This window comes from Lithobates pipiens, unplaced genomic scaffold, assembly GCF_037356315.1.
Source record: "Lithobates pipiens isolate NorthernLeopardFrog02 unplaced genomic scaffold, aLitPip1_a1.2 Scaffold_3, whole genome shotgun sequence".
NCBI lineage: Eukaryota > Metazoa > Chordata > Amphibia > Anura > Ranidae > Lithobates > Lithobates pipiens.
In genome coordinates this window covers 39,562,416-39,584,762 of record NW_027507790.1, presented here as the reverse complement: position 1 = coordinate 39,584,762, position 22,347 = coordinate 39,562,416, and the positions used below count along the sequence as shown (strand labels likewise).

Sequence of the window (22,347 nt, the reverse complement as noted above, 5' to 3'; positions counted from 1 at the left end):
TTAAAGTCATCGATCAGCAGCACCGAGATACTTTGTTCATGATTACTTTCGGATTTCGATGGATAAGATTATGACATCACATGGTGGAAACAGTGATGCAATCGATCGAAATCCAATTCTCTGTTTGGCATATCAATGGAATTGATTTTCAATTGTCAATCGATTATTCCTCCTGAAAGAGACTGATCGGAAAAGAAATCATTGAATGGAAGCATGTACGGCCACCATAATACATGTTTGGAACAAGGCAGTGTGCGTGTATTTTATTCTACATAGAAGACATGTGTCAGGTCCCCTCCTCCCCTAGCACAATCCCTGCAGTGCAGACGTTTCCGGCTTTCAGGTCCTCCCTGTATGATGGAAGAAGGAGGAGCAGAAGCTGATGTGAAAAACAACCCTGAACAACAGTACTGATACTAGAGAAAGAGCCAGATACACAGCACAGGCAAGATGCTCTTCCATCTATGGATCCTAATGCTGGGCTGCCAGCTCATCTGCGGTACACCAGGTACCCTTTCTTTAGTTTTATTTAGTTATATCTGCATTCTTGGTTGTTAGTATCTGACTTTATTTTTATGATCATTGGTAATATTTTGGGATGATCAATACTGTGTATAGAGGAGGGTGATTATTAATGCACAGAAAGGGAGGTGATCACCCCAATGCATTGCAATGATCTTCAGAGCCAACTATGAGCTATGCATGCAGAGGTGCTGATCCATGACCGATGCAGCTGTGCAATACAGCAGAGAGTGCTGGGTATGTTATGTGCACACACAGTAGAAACACAATTCTGCACGACTGCATATTGCATTTTCTTATTTTATGTATTATTTTTGTATTGCACGCTGTCGATCGCCCTTTAACTCCTTCTTTCCAGCATGTCACCCTAGTCACATGACCTTGTTTTTCTGTAAGAGTCGTGGGTGGGCCGAACACTTGTCCTCCACCCATTTTTAGACTAGTAAATGGATTGGATGGTGCTGTTGTTGAGCTCTTTCTGTACTTCTTATTGGAGGATAAGTTGAAGCTTTTGTCCCTGTTGCTGTACAATTGGGACTTTAAATGGCAAGCAGCACGCCTAACCGCGAATTTCCTGCTTTAGGTAGACTTGAACAGACATTTTACCTGTTTGCTTTGTTTGTTTAAGTTCAAGCTTACCAAGCAGGTCAGTTATGCTTACACAATACATGCTGCCTAGGAATGGAGTAGACCTAGGTAGCTTTTATGTGTCAGTCTCAGACGTTCTACGCAAGGTGTGGTTGTTATGTTCTTTCACGTTATTTTTTAGTTATATAGTGGTTTACAGCACTGCAACATTTTTCACTGTAGAGAAGTGTCCATATAGGTTTGAGGCGCACAATATAAAGGGGCAATTACAGTAAGCAAGGTGCAAATAAAGTGATGGCAACAGGGGCCGGTATATAATTTTAATACTTCAATGTAGGATATCACTTAAGAAGGTTTCCAAACAATATAGTTGTGTGTCTGACCTCCTTTGGTGGTGCTAAAGTTGTGCAGGCAGATATGTAAGGGCTAAATTACACTTGCTTCAAAACATGGCTTCGGACAGGCTTTGTTAAAGCTCTCTGAATGCCGGTCAAAGCCCCTGTCACAAAATAAAATGGTTAGCTTACAGTCCTTCACCTTGCTTTTGCTTGGTGCTTCAATGAGGCTTTGGTGGAGCTTCAATGAGCCTTTGGTGGGGGCTTCATGCGAGCTTTGCCACAGACTTCTACATGGAGTATAATTTTTGAAGCAAAGCAAAAGCAAGGTGTAAACAGGACTGTAAGCTATTTTATTTAGTGACAGGAGCTTTGACTAGTGTTCAGAGAGCTTTAACAAAGCGTGTCTGAAGCCTTGTTTTGAAGGAAGCGTAAACTAGCCATTAATGTGTGTTGAAGCTGAAGCAAGTGTAAACGAGACCTAAGTGTTTAAGGGTGGACCAGGTATTTTCGGAGAACATGAGGAGGATGCTTGGGGTTTCAGTTGCTTCAAAGTATTGAGAAGTGAGAAAAGAAAGGTTAACAATCGAAGATTCGTTAAGAACATTGGGATGTTGGACGATGGTGTGGCAGGGTTCGGGTGAAAGAAAACGTAGGGTTTGACCAGAATATTCGGTGCCATGGCTCAATTACAGTTAATAGTTAATTCAGAGGGAAGTAAAGAGCAGTCTACATTCACATGGAGATTGTTATCCAACCAAGGATACCATATTTTAGAAATTTAGAGTCAGTGTCATTAAAAACAGCTGTGAGTTTCTTGTGCATTGTAGAACCCATTATTCTTGACCCCCCCATGAGGGTTTATACACACGATCAAAAAATTGGACGAAAAATACCTCTTTTGAAGCAATAGTACACTAATCTTGTCATTAGTGCACAGCTTCCGAGAGCCGATCACAACAATTTATCCGATGGGAAAAGCACAACATTTTTTCTCATAAGATACCAGATTTTTGTTTAATCAGTACAGTTTTTGTTTGAAAATACAATACAATACATGATATCACTTCCAATTTTTTATTCTGTCGTATGAGAATTTTCGTAACCTCTTCATTTTCAATGTGAGATGAACATGCAAAAAAACAAAACAAAAAAAAACGGATAACCATTCATCCGATAATCTTACTGTGTGTACCAGACATTAGAGTAGGTTGTTTACATTGTGTTTGGCAAGGGTATTTTCTTCAGGCTGTACAAGTTTTATATGACACGTCCAGTGCTGGCCACCATAATTAAACATTGGTTTTAATGGAATAAACTTTGGAGCAGAGTAATCTTGACATGTTTAAAATGACCTTTTTCGGAAAAAAAACAAAACAAAAAAACCCCAAAAAAAACAGGACCAGTGGCTATATTAAATATTTATTGCCTCAGACAGTTCTAGAGCTTTACGGGACAAGGCAATTTATCCAAGACAAAGATTTTGCAAGATGTCTCTCAGATAAAAGCTAGCAAAGTTCATATGAAATTTGTTATACTATGCTCTTTGCGTATTTTAATTGTTTTTAGTTCCAACGCACTTCATTAGAGAAGATTGCTATTTAACAAAATACATTTGACTAAATTATGTAATCTCTTTTTTACATTCTCAAGAACGTTTTCCTAAGCTTCCCCATTCTAGTTCCTCAAAACATTATGGACTCGCTTCCCAAATTTCTCCAGCAGCAGAGGATTTTTATTTTTTTTTTTGGTAAACTGCTTTAATTTTATTTAAAAAAACTTCTACACTACCGTCCACGGGTACTTTTATTTCAGTTCCACAGACCCAAGTTTCTGTCAGGCATCAGCCATAACTCATGTAAACAGTCATGGAGCAAGACTCAAGGTTCTTGGCTGCAATTGCATTGGCACTACACACTAGAGAACTGTTTTTTTTTTATCTGAACTGCCTCTCCCTATTGCAGCACCAAAGGGTTTTCCAGGGCAGCTGAGACTTATCTTTAGCATGACTGAAACAGCAAATCACATTTACTTTTCTACAGACTCTGCAATATGAAGACAGTAGAGTTACCCCCAAATGGCACTTGCAGGGGGGAGCGGAATAAGGTCACCCTCCTTACTATGTTACATACGTGATCTGTCAGGTGCTTCTGGATGTCTCTTTTTCTTTAATTAGAAACCATAACCTTTAAAGGTGAACTACGGATACAAAAATATGTATAAGTATGTAAAGAGGAGGTAGTCCCAGGTCTCATTCCACACATATCCCTAAAATAAAATTAATCCTCATTTCAAGATAAAGGCTGTAATCATGTAAATTATTGCTTTATACTCCACTGGCCAGAAGCACATTCATAACCACTGGAGTATAGTGAACATAGAGCCTAAGGCTGACCATACATTATACAATTTTCATTTAGATTTACCAAAACCATAAAATATGAGGTCACACCTAAACACTTTCAATTTGTATGCAATCCGGCAGGCCCTTACACTACATAGTTTAAGGCAGGGATATGCAATTAGCGGACCTCCAGCTGTTGCAAAACTACAAGTCCCATCATGCCTCTGCCTCTGGGTGTCATGCTTGTGGCTCTCAGAGTCTTGCTATGCCTCATGGGACTTGTAGTTTCGCAACAGCTGGAGGTCCGCTAATTTTAAGGTAAATCTAAAAGGAATTTGAATAAGAAAATGGTTTAATGTATGGCAAGCCTAACATTAGTCATTTCTTCCAGACTACATTTAGCTGTTTTGTTGTGTTAGGGTGTAGGCTGCTAATGACTCCCAAATCTTTGGTGTTTGCATTCCCATATAAAGTCTGGCATGGCACCAACTATATCGCTTTTATGATTTACAGCTCCAACAAATGATATTCCAGAGGAGACTCCAGCACCACAGACCACGCAGAAGCCAGAGGACTCAACAACTCTCTACAATGAACCAGAGAAGGTCAATATGGCACAGCCTGTGATCAGCATCAGTGAGAGAGTCCAGGCCAAGCCCCATGAGAAGAAAGACCTTGGCATATTAGGTATACATTTCTTCTGAAATTACTCCAAAACACGGTTACTCCTACTTACTTAATATTGATATTTGAGGTATTATGCTCGGGTCACACTGCCGCAACTTGGTATCCAACTTGTGAGACCCCAAGTCACATGACGTGAAAAATCCCATGTTAGTCAATGAGAGCGGTCTTAAAGGGGTTGTAAACCCTCAAGGTTTTTCACAATGCATTCTATGCATTAAGGTGAAAAAAACTTCTGTAGTGCAGCAGCCCCCCAGAGCCCCAGTTTTACTTACCCGACCCGATCTTTCCAGTGTTGAGAAAAAGCCCAGCAGCTCCAGCCACTGTCTCGGGTCTTCATTGGATAGATTTATAGCAGCAGCGGCCATTGGCTCCCCCTGCTGTCAATCAAATCTAGTGACGCCAGGGGCAGGGCCAAGTTCTGCGTCAATGGATGCAGCAGCAGGACTCAAGCGCACACCTGCATGAGTGTTTTCTTGAAATGCGGGTCTGAGGGGGCACTTAAGGTTGGGAGGTGTGCCGCTGGGGATACTAGAAGAGAAGAATTGGGGCCACTGTGCAAAATCCTTGCACAGAGGAGGCAATTCCGACTTTAGAATACGTTCCTGTACTACTTCAAGGCGATGTCTATCCAACTTGTGATCATAGACATTAATGGAAGTCGCCTCCAAGTCAGATCCTCATCTATATTGATGTGATTTAAACCCATTAAATTACAGGAAGATTACCTAGGCATTCCCGAAAGGTGCTTCTAAAGTCGCATCAAAGTAGAATTTAGAACAAATGGACTTTCCCGAACAAAAAAACACATACACTGTTAGAAATTTGTTTACAGAACACTTAGAGAGTGACGGGAGTCAGGAAATGCAAGGATGTGGAGCACTTAAGCATTGTACACACGCTTAGATTTTCGAACGACCAAACGTCCGTTTTTTTGTGGCATGCTAATCTCATGTCGAAAATGAAGAGGTTACTCACAATACTAACATTTTCGTACGACAGAATACATCAGAAGTGACGTAATGTGTTAAATAGTTTAGTATGTATTCTTTCGTTTCTGAGCATGTGTAGTCTTGCTCTTACGACTTTTTTTCATACGAAAATTGTACTAACAAAACAAAAACCGGATGTTGAATTCACCATCCACCAAAAATGTTATAGTCTGCACATCCCAGCTTTTGTCTGACGAAAAAGCGAAATCAGCTGTCGAAAGCACCATAATACCAAACCAAAAATTGTCAGACAGCGCGTCGTATGAAATTTTTCCATCCGATTTTCGTATCATGCGACTGCAGTTTGCAGTCTGGAACGTTTCTGTTCACCGGACCCTTTTCAAAACCGCACTGCGGCCACTCTGCACATTTGTGAACTGGCTCCATTGAAAGCCGGTCATATTCACGTTATGCAAATTGGATGCCATTAAAAACACATCCAAATCACATATGTGAACCCAGCCTAAACAGTTAATGGAAAAAAAAAGGAGCATAATCCTGTTGCCCTTGAATTTCATTGCAGCTCCTTTTTAAAAAAACTTTTTACCCCTTATTTTTCTCTAACTAGGCTAAGGTCATCAGCAATGATCTGTGGACACCTTAACCATCTACAACCCGCTAACTGCTAGTGGGTGGCACAGCCAGGCACCAAGACACCTGTACTTCTTTGATTAGAGGTGGGAATGCGTGCACCCCCTAGTGACCTGTGTTGTGATTGGACACAGCACAAGATTGTAAGCAGGTTATGGCCAATCATTTTGACTGTATACCTGCTGATCGGCTGTGGCCAATCACAGCACAGATCTGTGTGTTTGTAAACACAGGATCTGGCTGGATTTCTCCCTGCTGTTCAGAAATGAAAGCAAGAAGAGAAACCCAGCCAGATCAGCGAGTAAAAGCAGCACACTTACACTGGTTAGGCACACAGTTAAGCCCTCAATTGCCCTCCCAATCCCCCCGGCCACCCAGCCAGTGCCATTAGTACAGCGTCAGTATACAGTATTATCACGGATTACTAGTGATGTCAATGTCAGCTAGTGTCCCTCCTAGCCAGTATCAGTTAATGCCAGATTGGCCGCCACACTATCACAGTCACAATACAAGTCGCTGATCACCATCAGAACTATACTAGTGTCCCCAAAAACTCAGTGGTGATCAAATACCACTAAAATAAAGCTCTAGTTGTGTGAAAAAAAAAGATCTAAATTTAATTTGGGTACAGTGTTGCCAGCTAAAGTAGCACAGTGCTGAATAGAAAAAAAAAACATCCTAGTCATGGAGGGGGTAAAATCTTTCAGAGGTCAAGCGGTTAAATATGTACTCACCTGCCATATATTAGAGGACTGAGCTCCTTGGGTTCTAGGATATGTTCAGACCTAAAAGCCTGTGTTTATCGTTTTTATATTCTGAAAGGAGGGGAACATGCTAGATACCTAGCTAGATATAGCACATCTGTAAGACAAAAAGCCATTTCATGCTCTGGATTCTCCCAATACTTTTCCCACTATAATTTTTATACTTTAATTTCACAGGTTATGTCCTTGGCATCTTGATGGTGGTGATAATTATAGCCATTGGCAGCGGCATTGTTGTTGGATACATATACAAGAGGTCAGTAGTGTGCTTGAAGTGGGTGTTAGAATGATCTACATTTTCTAAGGTTTATGATAACTCATGAATTCTGTGTTACTTATATGACGTTATATTGTATTTTTTTTCCCGTAGGGGTAGAGATCTGAAGAAGCAGCATGACCAGCAAGCAGAAGAAAGGCGGCAACAGCGGATCAATTTACCCCTCTCTGCTTTCTTAAATCCAACATGTGACATTATAGACGAGAACACAATAGAGTTATCCTCCCATCACACCCCCAACACAGTACAGGAGGGTGTTGTACCCCTAATAGGCAGTGCTGGTACCCCAGGAGCATGAAGGGAGGCACAACCCTAAGTGAACATCAATGTGATTAAACAGTACTCCTTTGTTGTGGACATGACATTTTATCATGCTGTGGCACAGGCCCAGTGGACTATCGAAGGAGAGTTGTCTTCATTACCCACATTAACTTATGTTGGACAGAAAGGGGCATGGATTTCTACATATCTGGTGCAAACTGATTAAAAAGCCAGTGTTTTTTGCTTCCAAGGCAAAGAAATTATTACAGTAATTGCCCCTTTTTTCCCTATATTCTGATGTGGGGTTTCGTATGAACCAAGTGGTGGAAGTTGGCTGCCAGTGGCGGAAGTTGGCTGCCAGTGGCAGCTTCTGTATTGCTAAAGATTAAGTCATGTAGATTCCAAGAAGTAAATATAAAGCTTTCTTGGTAATCACCTGCAGGCTATAATAGAGGTGGATATAGTGCTCTACTACATCCTTTCTCTTGGGTGTGTACAGTGAAGCTCATATTGTAACTTGTAGTACAAGTTTCTTCCAATAACGTATATCACAATCTTTTTCCGAGACCAGGGTTCTTCCTCTTAAGTGTGCTGCTAAGGTTTTTTTAAATGGACAGAGACGGATGTACAAATTGTAAGAAGAAAATTGTTTGTTTATTGGCCTTTTTTTTGTTTGTTTTTGTACATGAATGTTGCATTTCTATAAATAAAGAATTATCGGGCAGTGCCTGATGATTAAACCAGTCTTATGTGAATCCAGTGGAGTGAGTGGCAATGCCAAAAAAATAAAAAAAAATAAAAAAATAAAAAAAACACAAAAAGCTACTAGCACTGAAGGCCAAAAACTTTTAAGCTTCATTAATTTCAGCGACCAAACAGGAAGGGCAGTCACCCCATAATCACAGACAGCAGTAAAAAAAAAAAAAAAATCTGACATAGGCTCCAACTAGAGGTACACCGATACCAGTTTTATTAAGACCAAGTTTGAGTACTGATACCTTTAAGTACTTTCTGATACCATTTTTTGAGGACCTGGTTCATCCCAGTGCTTTTTTCATGCAATTTGACCGTTCAAAATCAAGTCGCACCCCATTGGCGGCAATGGAACAGTTCAAGTCGCAGCAACTTTGAAAAAGGTTCCTGCACTACTTTTGTGAAATTTCATTGCGACTTGCATCGACTTCTGTTAAATTAAACAAAAAGATTACAGCCCACACATACAAAAAAATGACATTTAAATCCTGCAAGGCTATTTGAAACACCTGAACATATTCAGCAACTAAGCAAAAATATGGGGATTTGGTCACACTATAAGGCCATATGGTGCATTGACTTTTGTTAAATGAAGTCACAAGCCGCAGTGAAATCGGAGGTCCAAATGGCATTCACCTGCGGCTTTGAAATTACCCTGAAGTAGAACGATTTAAAAGCCGCACCGAGTGAATCAGGGCTAAAAGGTGGCGGTTACAGTCTGCAGACTTGAAGATATCGGTGCAAATGCTTAGTATTGGCACTGATACCAGTATTGGTGCAATGCCAGTTCTGACCCTTTCCCAATCTATCCACAACCTTTTCTGAAGTTTCAATTTAATGGAAACTCCATAAATCCTCCTAATGGATGTGCCTTTCAGGAATCGCCTACATGTTCACAGATGCTATAATTCCATAGTTCACCTAGGAGTGCCACCTGCTGGTGAATCTGACATCTGCAATGTAAAAGGATGACATGTTTTAGAAAATGATGAGCTTGTCTTTGACCATATGGAGTGAACTGCAGGACAAAAGGTTAAATTGACAAAGGTCAGATGGAAAGGGATTATTCTGTGCATGGAGGCTCTGATGGGGATTTATGTTAAAAATAGAAAATTCCCTTTAAACAAAAGCACATATTAAAGTGTATCTAAACCCAAAAACTTAATATATTGCCATTTACCAGTCTTTGAAAGAGGCCATTTTTTTCAGGCTCTTTAAATTAACTCTTACCTGGTAACCTTGTTAATAACACACTTCCTGTCTTTTATCTGCATCTATGAGGGCAACGGTTGTGAGACAAGCTGAACTTCAAACATTTCAGTCTTTGCTTATCTCCATTAACATGGTGGATTAATGGAAAAGGTAGTTTACAAAAGGGGGGGGGGGGGGGAGAGGTCCTTTGTGCTTTCTGCTCTGCTCATAGGAAGTGACCAGCACGCTGCATTGTGGCAGGATCCATGGGTTAGTTCTATACTTGCTGGTAAAAGGGTTTTTAGCCTCAAAATGAATGCAACCACCACATCAATGCACAGGTATGCTGCCATATATTACATTTTTGTTTTTGGGTTATAGACTAATACTCATAGTATTAAACAACTCAACAGACACTACATTTGTAAACATTTTTTATGAAAGCCTTCTCAAGACATGACAGGGTATAGCCACTTCGAAGACTATATGTTTTTGGTCAATGATCCAGAGAGACAGACACAATCCATATCTCCCGCTGCTAAAGTCCAGTTTGAAACAGATAACCACTTGCCATACAAAAAAAAAAAAAGTACAATTTGTAAATACCATATAAACCTGTACTATATCTTACAAAAAAAAAAAAAAAGTAGAAATATTCTCACTACAAATATCTCATTGCATAAATCTGACAGCCTAGATAAATGCACTTGATGTCCAGCTGCCAAAAACATCTAAATAGATGGTAGCAAAAAGTCATGATTCAGGCAAAATTCCCATGGTGTCATAAAAATACACCATACACACAGTATATACACTAAGGAGAAAAGTGCAGTACAAATGCTTACAAAATCAACTATCAAAAATGTGAAATTCCAGTTTTCATGTGAAAAAAAAAATACAGCAGTCTCTCCACAATGGAGTACAAGTGCGAAGATAAAAGTGGTTACTAAATCACATTATGTCTTAAGAAATGGAATGAAATATTACCGGAATAAATATGTGACAGGCATCTGCCTCCTGGAACTCTTCTGTGTGGTAGACTTATTCAAGTTTTGATCTAGTATGTAGCTGAAAAGGAGGTTCATAGCATGGAAAGCTATGAGCAGTATGGACAATACAAAACATTTTAAAAACACTTTTATGACCTGCTGTGGTTCTAAAATATACATATTTGTAGCATAGAAACCCCTGAGGTATCCTTTATCTAATTGGGTCTACCAAGACTGGAGAAATGTGTGCAATTTTAGGTTACAAAGTCATTTTTTCGTTAAAAGATAAGTTCATAGCTTTCTACACAAACTCATGACCTATACTGAAATGGTGCAGATTAGAGCGAAATCTTCTACCGCCAGTCAACATATATAAACGGTTTCCTTTATGATCAATGGAATGCTTTTGGAGAGATGAACTGGAGGGTGCTTCAGCTCTCCTTATCTCTGCTCAGGAATGTGATCTGCATCATCTTGTGGAGAGTATTCATGTTTCAGCTCATACTGCAACCTCAGTTTAGTCTCCATCATTTCTAGTTCAGAAGGTAGTGGAATGGCCAGGTCCCCCAGAAACAGAGACAGGGCTGAAAGGGTATCATGTAAATAAGGGAAGTCTGGCCTAGGGTATAAAAAAAAGAAACATTTTAGGGTTAATAATAGATAACCAACAAATACATTTTTAAAGAGAATAAAAAGCGCAACTCACCAACCCAGTGACCAAGCCGCGGCGAGTAGGGGGGGGGGGCTGGAGCGGCACTGGCTGAGGCCACATTAATATACATATTGTTGGCACTGGGTTGGTGAGCGGTGCCTTTTCTTCTCTTAGATAATACTCTTACACCTCAGAATGGTACACGAACGCCCCCCTTCACCGCAACCAGCAAGAAGAGCTCTATCTCAGCTTAGAGCGGCCCTGTTGCCGTTATGTGTAGTTGGATTAGGCTGAACGCTGTACCCAGTGGTAACGGCATTTAGAGCCCTATGCTTTCAGAGACCTTCTTCGCCCCCACAAACCCATCCCTTCAAAGTTCAGCACCTGTCTTCCAGTTTAAATGTCACCCTGGGTTCACAAGAACACTGCAAAGAATGGCCCATCATTATTATATGCCACTTATTTGTAGGTTTCAGGATGCCCCCACTGTCACGGACAATAAAATCATATTCATATACACGCATACATAGAGATATATATATATCTCTCTATATCTATCTATCTATCTATCTATCTATCTATCTATCTATCTATCACACTACACCCCTCACATTTTTGTAAATATTTTATTATATCTTTTCATGTGACAACACTGAAGAAATTACACTTTGCTACAATGTAAAGTAGTGAGTGTACAGCTTGTATAACAGTGTAAATTTGCCAGCGGTTTGTTGAGTTAATTTGAGGGGACAGCAAATTTACACTGTTATACAAGCAGTACACTCACTACTTTACATTGTAGCAAAGTGTCATCTCTTCAGTGTTGTCACATGAAAAAATATAATACAATATTTACAAAAATGTGAAGGGTGTACTCACTTTTGTAAGATAATAAATTATATATATATATATATATATATATATATAAAAAAGAGAAAGACAGACATATCTCTTCCTAAATGCGGGGAGAGGGGGACGGGAGTAACTAAGGAAATTACATTTGACATTAATGACAAAAGATTTTTGCAATGCTATTTGTGCAGTGTGGAAGACCCTAATTTGTTATAGGTATACGAGAAAGAGTACTGGCTTGATACATATTTGAAAGCTCATTCTCCAACCACAAATCTCATTTAGGTTTTAGAGAAAGTGATAAAACGGAAAGAGAATCTAAGCTCCTCAACAATGCCACAGACAAAAACAAGATTCTAGAAGATTAGACAAGATTCTAATTCTTCCCCACTAAATGAAAAGATGAAAAATATGCTTTTGCTGGGTTTTCACTAGTGAAGAAGAGATAGAGCTGAAGTCATATCAGGTAGGAGTAGCACCTTTATAAATATTTCCTTTTTCAACATTATAAAACTAGCCAGATTTTTTTATAGGGTGAAACGATTTTTTCTAACTTAGAGCAAAGTCACCCATGTAACATTGGCCTTAAAAGACTGAATAGCTGATTGAAGGGGTTGTAAACCCTCATGTTTTTTCACCTTAATGCATCCTATGCATTAAGGTGAAAAAACACTTGGCAGGCCCCCCCCCCCCCGTTTTCCTTACCTGAGCCCCTTCATCTCCTCGGCGGGGATGCGCTGCCCCTCTCTCCACGGGGTTCTGGGTCTTTATTGGCTAGATTGATAGCAGTGCAGCCATTGGCTCCCGCTGCTGTCAATCAAATCCAATGAAGCAGGCGGCGGGGCAGAGTTCAGCATTGGTGTCTGTGAACCCAAATGTTGGACTCGGGAGCGTGCCCGCAAGGTAACCCCCTCCTTCTCCTAGGGGGTTATCTGATATGGGAGGAACTGCGAGACCCGCGTGGAACCTCAGAAGAGGATGTTCAGGGCCACTCTGTGCAAAATGAGCTGCACAGTGGAGGCAAGTATGACATGTTTGTTATTTAAAAAAAATAAAAAACGATCCTTTGCAATCATTTTAATGTCAACTCACCTTTGGTCAGGCTCCAGCTGGCAGCAGGATGTTGCAAGGGGGAAAAATCCTGCAGGACAGTCCTTTGTAACAAACTTTTCCCAGAAAAGACGAACATTGAGGCCATAATCAATGGTGCGTGGCAGGCAATCTGGATCCGCATACACCTGTCCAATAATCTGTAAAATCCAAAAGAATTAAAGTTAAAGAATTTATGCCGTGTGCAGTGACAGAAAATAGTATAAACTGAATGTAAATTTGTTTCAGCTTTTCAGACACTAACAGCCCACAGTGATAAGTAAATATGTGGCTTTAAAATAATAAAATACCCTGCCCAAGTCTAGGTGTGTGCCTCTTATAAATGAAAAACAAAAAAAAAAAGTATCTGAGTGAATCTGGACCAGATTCCTGTTCAGACCTGACCTGAGTGCATGTATTGCAGATTTCCTTCCTGGAACACAGCTGGGTTAATCACAGATCCATGTACACACTTTGCCTTCTCTACGTCAAACAAGGACAGTGAGTGCTGCTGTCTGGAGAGCCGTAGTCTGTAGCTGTGACATGTCGAACTCCAGGGAGATTCAGCCTGCTGCGGTGAAGTTGAATTTTGGGCTGCACTCAAGCTCACTTAAAGAGATGCATGGCCAAAGCTTTTCTGGTCATACTTCTCTTTTGGATCACAGGGTGCATACCTGTAACCCAGACACAGCTGACATTGGGCCCCAAAAAGACCGACTCCAGACTTGTAAAAAGATCCCAACCATATTGTTGGGATCCACCCAGCTGCCTGATTGAAAGCTGACTCCAGCATTCAGTGCATGAAGGGGCAGAATGGAGAGTGGTGACTAATAGTAACTGCTCTCCTCTCTGAGAAGACCAAAAACTGAATAATCGCCAGTCATGTGATAGCTTAGTTCTCAGTCTTAGAGATGACATGGGACAACTGCAGCATTACCCCAATGATTCAGCATAGAGGCGAGTATGTTTTTTTTTTTATAACCCCAAACTTCTCCGTTAAAACAACAAGTAGTAGTATGGTACACTTTACCTAAAACCTCATGTTTTTATGCACCCTAATCTTGCTCACGCTTTATATCTTACAAATCACTTTTGGGCTTAAATAATCTCAAAATTAAAGCAGTGGTTCTTAAAGAGGAAGTAAACCCTGATGAGTTTACTTCCTCTTTCATTCCCTGCATTAAGGCAAATTATAATGGACTACTACACATCGCATAGTAGTCCATTATGTGTCACTTACCTGACACAGGAGCCAGCAAAGTCACCGCTGTCCCCTGTAGTCCGGCGCATCCATCTTCTCGGTGGGTCTCGCTGCTCCGCCGCTGTCATTCGCCGAAGCCGCGATGACGTCACTACCGCACATGCGCACGGGAGCAGCCACGCGCGGCATCGTTGACAGCGGTGCCTGTCTTTCGGCAAATATCTCCTAAACCGTGTAGGTTTAGGAGATATTTCTTGGACCTACAGGTAAGCCTTAATCTAGGCTTACCTGTAGGTCAAAGTGTGTTGTAAGGATTTACAACCACTTTAACGCCTGTCCTCAAATACCACCAGGTCATGTTTTCAGGTTTTCCCCTCATCTTTTACTTGTCATGTAATCACAAGGGCAACCCATAAACAAAGTACCTGTCGGGGGTAGATGAGGACTGGAGATGAGAAACAACCTAGAACAACCATTTTCAACTAGGGCTCCACCAGAGGTTACTAGGGGATCCATGAACTGTGGCTCTTTGACCTCTCATTTGATGGTGTCTGCATAGCTCCGAGGCCAAGGTCAGTTGAAAGAGCCAGCAGCATGTCACCAATGATCCTTTTGCTGTGTGGAAGGGGTGCATTCTTCCAATGACCAGCACTGTAAGGGGTATTTTTGCCACTGATCCCCGATAGACAAGTTCTATCAGTGGTTCCCCAAGATCCAGATTCCTTGGCGATAAAAAGGTCAACAAAGGCCAATCTAAAGCATATGTATGTAAAGATATAACAGGTAAGTTTACAGGCATTCCGATGCAATGGTGTAAAAGTAGTAATTCAAATAAAAATGGCATAACTCTGTTAATGGAAACGTTTAATTTTGTATTCCTTGTATAGGTGTCCATTACATCTCTTCTAGCAAATTCTCCCAGTGTTTTTAGCTTTTTTTTATGAAAAACTGTGACCTCTACAGCGGACAGCTTCCATGGGCAGAATTACATGCTATAAATATGTATTCATTGTACTTTCTAACTTAACACAACTCCACTTTTCAAAGAAGCCATTCTGTGGTTTTGGGATATACAAAAGATTACACTGACAGGGGAAACCATAAGGCCAGGTTCACACCGCTGCGATGCGGGAACGCCGCGAATCCGCGGCGTTTTCCCGCATCGCACGACTCCCGCCGGCAGTTCACACTGCCCTATGCGAACGGCTGGGAGTGTCAATGATATGTTAATGACACCCCCAGATCCGATCGCATATCGCAGTGCGATCTGCCGACTCGCACAAGAATCGGATCGCATGGTGTGAACGCCCATGCGATCCGATTCTGTTGCGGACGAAAAAAAGGGTCCCGTGCGAGTTTGCTGCGGGACCGCTGCGAGTTCAGCCATACTATCTGTATGGCTGAACTCGCAGCGCTACGGAGATCGGATGTGATTTGCGGTGCGAATCACATCCGAAACTCCCCCCGCAGCAGTGTGAACCCAGCCTAAAGCACAGAGAGGGAATTTTCAATGTCAAACTGAAACTTCTACAAACTTATAGTTAAAGCAGGCAAATACAACAAAAAACCCATAATTTATTCTAGTTGTGGATTATAAATCTTTAAACTGTGTTTTACACATAGCTTGAAAAAGTTATGTGTAAATGCCTTGCTTTCAGCCACTACAATCCTTTGTCTAGCAGCACTCAGCCCAAAAGAGGAAAGGCAAATATTGTAAGACAATACGGCTCTACTGCATTGCAGAGACCTGCCCATCTAACATTTGGCTTCCTCAAGGGAGAAAAGAGTACAGTGAGGTTCTTCTCAGTGCCCTGCTGCTCCTTCATTATCCAAAGGGTAGGGCAAGTTCTAGACAGGCTGTACTTCTTTTTTTTTGGTTCAAAGGACAATTTTATTGAGCATAATGAACAGGATATAATCACGAAAACGCAATGCAACAGGCACTACGCAAACAAACTTGTGCATTTTACAGACAGGTACAGTAAATATGCGAAAATGTTTTGCAACAAAAAATGTGTGATACAGTGATCAGCAGAGGAACCTAAAGGGTATACAGTGTAGGGAATAGTCCCTTTGAAAAGACATAAAGACATAAAGACATACAGTACAGAGGTCAGCTAAGTCACGGCATTGCAGGTAGAAGCATTCTCCAACCATCTATCCCATATTTTGTTGTATTTATGGGGACAACCCCTATGAGCATACAACAGCTTCTTGAGGGGAAGCGTGTCATTGATCGCCCTAATCCATTGCTGTAGCGTGGGGGGACGCCCTCTCAACCACGTCCTAGCAATCTGCATCCTAGCCAAAAACAAGGTCTCCTGTAAAAAAATGTTGAGGTATTTCTCACTGTCGGGTAAAGAGAGGAGCCCCAGTATACACTGTCGAGGGGACAGGGACACCGGGGAGCCCATGCGGTCGTGAAGAAATCGGACCACCTGCGCCCAGTATCCCTGTATGATCGGGCAGGCCCACAATAGGTGGTAAAAGGATGCAGTCGGGGAGTCACAACGGGGACAGTTGGGGTCGAAATCAGGTCTGTATTTAGCTATGCGTTGAGGCGTAAGATAGGACCTGTGCAGAATGTAGAGGTGGGTAAGGCGGTCCGGGAGCCTAGGTGACATGAGCCTGTGATTCGCCAGAGCTTCATCCCAATCCACGTCCGACACCGCACCCAAATCACCCTCCCACCGAGAGCGCACCTGATAGGCCACGCTCAGGGCAGTGGGGGATAGCAGATACGCGTACAGCCGCAAGATCAATTGCCGATGGTCGTCACCCAGCACCAGGTCAACCACAGCTGGCGTCTCAACCCTTGGGATACTCCCAGTAAACTGGGCTTGGAGCGCGTGTCGGAGTTGGAGATAGCGAAACAACATGTGGTTGGGCAAGGCGTAGGTATCCTTGAGGGCCTGAAAGGATCTGACCACCCCATGGGAGACCACCTGTGACAGATAAATAACACCCTTATGCACCCATAACCCGGGATCCGGGACAAGGGCCAGTTCTGGTAGCTCGGAATTATTCCACAGAGGTGTGTGAGAGTGAGGAGAGGGGGCCTGTCCAAGGTGCATAGTAAGCTGCCAGATTCTACAATGATGGGAGAGCAGGAGGTGTCCGTCGTTAGGGAGGGGCGGAAGGCGGAAGCTGCTAAACAGCAGTTGGAAAGGGTGAAACAAAGGGCCTGAGGCCCGTGAACACACTAGGGTGGTATAGCGGGCTCTGTCCGTTTGAAGTGAAAAAAGTGGGATAGTTGAGAGGCTATGTAATAGAGTTGGAGATCGGGCAGGGCGGCTCCCCCCAGGGTTGACGGACATTTTAAGACCCGCCACGACAACTTGTGTCGAGACGAGCCCCAAACCAATGTGTTAAGGATAGACTCCATAGCTTTAAATAGGCGGGGAGGGAGGTACAGCGGTGCCTGCCAGAATACATAAAGCAGCTTGGGAAGGATAATCATCTTAACCAAATTTATTCGGCCCATCACCCCAAGGGGGAGACGAGACCAGACTTGAGTTTTGGATTTTAGAACGTCAAATAGGGGTTCAACATTAAGGACGAGATAGTCGGAAAGGGACCTAGAGATGTGTACACCGAGATATTTAATGGAGTCAGTTCTAGCAAGTGCGAGCGCTGCCTGTTCAGCGGTGGGGGGCCCCAAATCTAGCGGGAGTATTTGAGATTTGGACCAGTTAATCTGGAGCCCAGAGAAGGCTCCAAAGGCCGTAATGAGACGCAGGGCTGTCTGCAATGAGGGACCAGCATCAGCTAGATACAACAGCATATCATCTGCATATAGGCTGATCACCTCATGCAGATCACCACAGCGAAGACCCCTAATGTCTGGGTGAGACCTAAGAGCTATGGCCAGGGGCTCTACAGCCAAGGCGTACAGCAGCGGGGAGATGGGGCAGCCCTGACGGGTCCCCCTGGAGAGGGCAAATGAGGGGGAAGTCCTACCATTCACTTGAATACGTGCCGTGGGGGCGTAATATAGGAGCTGGATCCACTTAATAAACTTGGGGCCTATTCCGAATCTGCGGAGGCACTCCCAGAGGTAATGCCACTCCACAGAGTCAAACGCCTTGGCGGCGTCCAGGCTGACCACAACCCTGGATCCAATATCAGCGTGCTGGGCCTGGAGGTTCATGTGGAGCCGCCGCAGGTTAAAGGCCGTGTTTCTTTGGGGCATGAACCCAGTCTGGTCCGGATGTATCAGGGAGTGGATCACTTTGTTTAGTCGTAGGGCGAGGACTTTAGCCAAAATTTTAATGTCCAGTTGGAGTAAGGATATGGGTCGGTATGAGTCAGGTAATTGCGGGTCTTTGCCGGGTTTGGGTATGAGGACTATGCGGGCCTCGCCCATAGATCTGGGGAGAATGCCGGTGTCGAATATATGCGAGTACAGTTTAGCCAATTGGGGGATTAAAATTTCGCTGAATTGGGTGTAAAACTTCAGAGGCAAACCGTCAGAGCCGGGGGTCTTGGACGTTGGGAGCTGCGACAGGGCTTCCATAATACAGTCAGTGGTGATAGGAGTCTCAAGTTGAGCTTTTTGCGAAGGGGTGAGGGAGGGGAAAGGAACGTCACCAAGAAAAGTGGTAAGTTCGTCCTGGGTGTAACATGCAGCGGAGGAGTACAGGCCCGAGTAGAAGGACCCAAACTCCTCCGCCACCAGGTCGGGGTCCACAACCACCGCACCAGACACAGTTCTCAGGGACACCACCACTGGAGGCCGATGGTCAAGATGGGCCATGTAGGCCAACAACTTGCCCGCACGTTCGCCTTGTTCAAACAGGCGTTGTTTGTTGAAAAAAAATACCCTGCTTGGCCTTCTCATGATGAAGTTGGTCTGTGAGCCTAACCTGCAATTTCAACAAAGAGGCGTTAGTCACCGAAGGATCAGCCTGAAAGGCCACCTCAAGAGCACGCACTCGCTCCTCCGCCTGCCTCAGCAGGTGCTTAGAGGAAGCCTTATGTCTAGATATGCGCATGGTGAGGATCATGCGGGCATGCATCTTGAAGGCCTCCCAGATGGAACCGAACGACGTGGAGCCGGCGTTTATGTGGAAGAAATGTTCCCACTCACGCTGGACAGAATCCAAGTCTGGCAAGACATTGAGCCAGAAAGGGTTGAGTTTCCAGTCTCGAGGCCCAGGGGGTGTTGGCAGCCGCAACTTGATCCAGTATGGGGAGTGGTCGGATAGCACCCTAGCTTCAAATCCTACGTCAAGAAGGTGGGGAAGGAGATGGGGCGAGAGTAGTATGAGGTCAATGCGGGACAGGGCCGATCTAGAGGGTGTGTAGCATGAAAAGTGAGTCGATGTAGGGTGTCTGTCTCCACGTGTCCATGAGGGCGAACTCCGCTATAAACCTCCCAAACCACGTGATACCCGAAGGCGGGGGTGAGGAGACAAGGGGGCTCAGCCAGTCAAGTGAGGGGCTCACAACCATGTTAAAATCCCCCGCCCAGACAGCCGGGACCAGGGGGTAGCGAGCCATAAATGCGACACCTTGCTGCAGTGCTGCAAAGGCAAAGGGTGGGGGGAATATAAAATGCGAGAATGAGAAGCTCCAAGCCCCCTATAGTGGCATATAGAAATAGGAAGCGTCCCTGGGGGTCCGACTGCAAGTAATGCAGTTGGAATTGAACAGTCTTGGCTACCAAGACCGCGACCCCCCGGGAGTTCGTGGTGTGCGGAGCCTGGTACAGCCAGCCCATCCACGGTTTTTTAAGGCACAACTGTTTCTGTCCCGCCAGGTGGGTCTCCACCAAGATCGAGACGTCCGCCCTTTGGGACTTAACATGGGACAAAATTGCGGCCCTCTTAGCCCTGTCACCCAGACCTCTGACATTCCATGTCAGAAGTTTAAGAGACGCCATAACATAGGTAGATGCCGTAACAACAGGAATATCCCCCCAATACCATGAACACACATACTCTTAGAAAAGTCCATCCCATCCAGTGCGGACCCTGCTCCAGCCATCCGGGGCCAGCGCCAACATGGCGCATAGCAGGGGAGGGCGCAAACGCCACAGAGACGCCTGGCGACATGGGTAGGCACCGTCGGGAGGGCAAAAATACAATATATAGCATAGCGATAAACCAGTTGCAAACAATAATGTAAGGCAGCAAAATGCACAGAAAAATAATAAACAAAAATACTGCATTAACTCTGGACCGACTAAGCAGGTTCAACGCTCCAACCTCCTCCGATGGCAGAGGGGCAGAGGCCGGCCAGGGAAACTGAAGCTTAGGGGTGCTGGGCAATCGCGGCATACACGCCAGCGTCCTGGAATCAGCCACAGCAAGAGGGGCGAACAAACTGAAGGGCATACAATAGTCACAGGAGGGATCAACCAGACCCACATCAGACGTGCAGGCAGGAGCCGCTCGAGGCATGCACAAACGGTTCGTGTTGGACAATGTCATATTGGGGCGTGCTGCACCCGCACAGGAGTGCAGAAGCGCTGGAAAGCCAAGAAGAGCACCGGGAGAGGAAGGGCAAGGGCAACAAAGGGGGGCACAGGTAGCTCACTCACATGTCCCAACGGCGTGTATAGTCCAGGGGTCAAACAAGGTCGGTATGAACGATCGTTCCAGATAGCATGTAGCAAGGATCAGGCCGGGCCAGCCCCCCCACGGCGCTCCATCCAGGAAAAGACAGCCTGCGGATCGTCAAAGAAGTGTGCTTTGCCTTCGCTGGTCACACGGAGACGGGCCGGAAAAAGCATTGCATATGGCAGGTGGAGCACGCGGAGTTGGCGCTTCGCCTCAATAAACTTAGCCCTCTTTTTCTGCACCTCCGCGGAGAAATCCGGGTACACCTCCACGGTCCCGTTGTCGATCGGTATGTTGCCCCGCTCCCGGGTAAGCCGAAGGATAGTGTCACGGTCGCGGTAATTAAGAAACTTGGCGATGAGGGTCCGAGGCGGGGCCCCCGCCGGAGGCGGCTTGGCAGCAAGACGATGGGCGCGCTCCACCACAAATGAGGAGGAGAACGCCTCACGACCATAAGTCCGAATTAGGAGATTATCAAGATAAGTGGGGGGATCAGCACCCTCACATCTCTCAGGCAGACCCACAAAACGAAGATTGCACCTCCGGAGACGGTTCTCCACATCGTCCTGTTTGGAGAGGATATTGTTCAGCTGGTACTGTAGTTGCTCAGTGGTGACCTGGAGAGGATGCAGGCCATCTTCCACCTGGCCTACCCACCGCTCAGTCTCTGACACCCGCTCCCGGAGTTTGTGCATGTCCTGTCTAATTAAGGATATGTCGACCTTCACTTCTTCAATCCTGGAGGTGAGGGTCGATTGACAGAGGGCGATAGCCTGTAGCACGCGGGCGGTATCGCTTGCAGGATGGTCGTCTGCCTCAGGGCACGGGCCGGCGCCATCTTCCTCGGGAGGGCCGCGCTCGTCGCGGCGGTATTTATCCAGCTTGGCAGCGGCACCTGAGCGCTTAGAGGGTGACATAGTGGATGGCAGGGTTGCCCCGGGCCGATGTGACATCCAAAACTGGCAAAAAGGTTCTCAGGATCGGAGAAAAGGATAGGCCTCGAGCGGAGCTCCTACACAACGCGTCCTACTCCATGTAGCACCAGACCACGCCCCCCAGGCTGTACTTCTTAGCACAATATAGTTTGCAGAAATGCCCAAGACATAGCCTTGCTGTCTGGTAGGGGTTCCTGAATGACAATACTAACCAAAGAGAATTAAATGTATAGAGCTTTGCTTTAATAAGAAAAAAAAAAAAAGAAGATGTGTTGACTTGGATACCAAAACTTGAAAGGGATACCAGCTCTGTTAGGGGCTACTTACCTCACACAGCACAATGCCAAATGAAAATACATCCACTTTCTCATCATAGATTTTACCTGGAATGAAATAACAGAATATTAACTGTAAATTTAACCTCTTAAATCAGCCCCCATTCATTGAGTAGAGTAATAATTCTACTCAAAACCCCTTGATATTAGAGTATTACCATTTAGCATTTCTGGTGCCATCCAGTATGGGTTGCCCACCACTGTGTAACGCTTCTTGCGGTCTGGTTTACGAAGAGTTCTCTTTTTTGTGGGAGGTCGATCTGGTGGGGGTTTGGGTTTTTCTTCTAAAATGAGCCTGGACAGTCCAAAGTCAGCAACCACTACGGTTCCATCCTACAGAGAAAAAAAAAAAAAAAAGACAGCTAGCTGAGAAAAGTTGGTTTGTAAGAGCAGAGAAAAACATGTGGGCAAGTACCGGAAATCCAAGGT

The 22,347-nt window shown here is 44.3% G+C and overlaps 2 protein-coding genes across 3 annotated transcripts in view; one reads left to right on the top strand and one right to left on the bottom strand.

Moving 5' to 3' along the window:
• Positions 1–340: 340 nt before the first annotated feature.
• PIK3IP1 (phosphoinositide-3-kinase interacting protein 1) lies at positions 341–8,103 on the top strand. Its single transcript, XM_077461488.1, has 4 exons — positions 341–508; positions 4,303–4,476; positions 6,998–7,076; positions 7,191–8,103. Exons 1-4 carry the CDS (start codon positions 451–453, stop codon positions 7,393–7,395), a joined length of 516 nt encoding a protein of 171 aa, XP_077317614.1. The 5' UTR covers positions 341–450; the 3' UTR covers positions 7,396–8,103.
• A 1,616-nt stretch (positions 8,104–9,719) lies between these two features.
• The window catches only part of LIMK2 (LIM domain kinase 2), a 98,240-nt gene continuing 85,612 nt past the window's right edge, over positions 9,720–22,347 (bottom strand). For both annotated transcript variants that reach the window (XM_077461486.1, XM_077461487.1), the window contains exons 13-16: positions 22,077–22,251; positions 21,911–21,966; positions 12,888–13,045; positions 9,720–10,910 (exon numbers count right to left, since the gene is read on the bottom strand). In XM_077461486.1, coding sequence (XP_077317612.1) covers positions 10,733–10,910; positions 12,888–13,045; positions 21,911–21,966; positions 22,077–22,251 — 567 coding nt within the window. In that variant the 3' untranslated portion in view covers positions 9,720–10,732. The remainder of the gene's footprint in view (positions 10,911–12,887; positions 13,046–21,910; positions 21,967–22,076; positions 22,252–22,347) is intronic.

Excerpts from the sequence above, each read along its gene's own strand:
- PIK3IP1 (XM_077461488.1), top strand. The coding sequence starts at position 451 with ATGCTCTTCCATCTATGGATCCTAATGCTGGGCTGCCAGCTCATCTGC. Across the intron at positions 4,477-6,997 it reads GAAAGACCTTGGCATATTAG|GTTATGTCCTTGGCATCTTG; the intron begins GTATACATTTCT and ends TTAATTTCACAG. Across the intron at positions 7,077-7,190 it reads GTTGGATACATATACAAGAG|GGGTAGAGATCTGAAGAAGC; the intron begins GTCAGTAGTGTG and ends TTTTTCCCGTAG.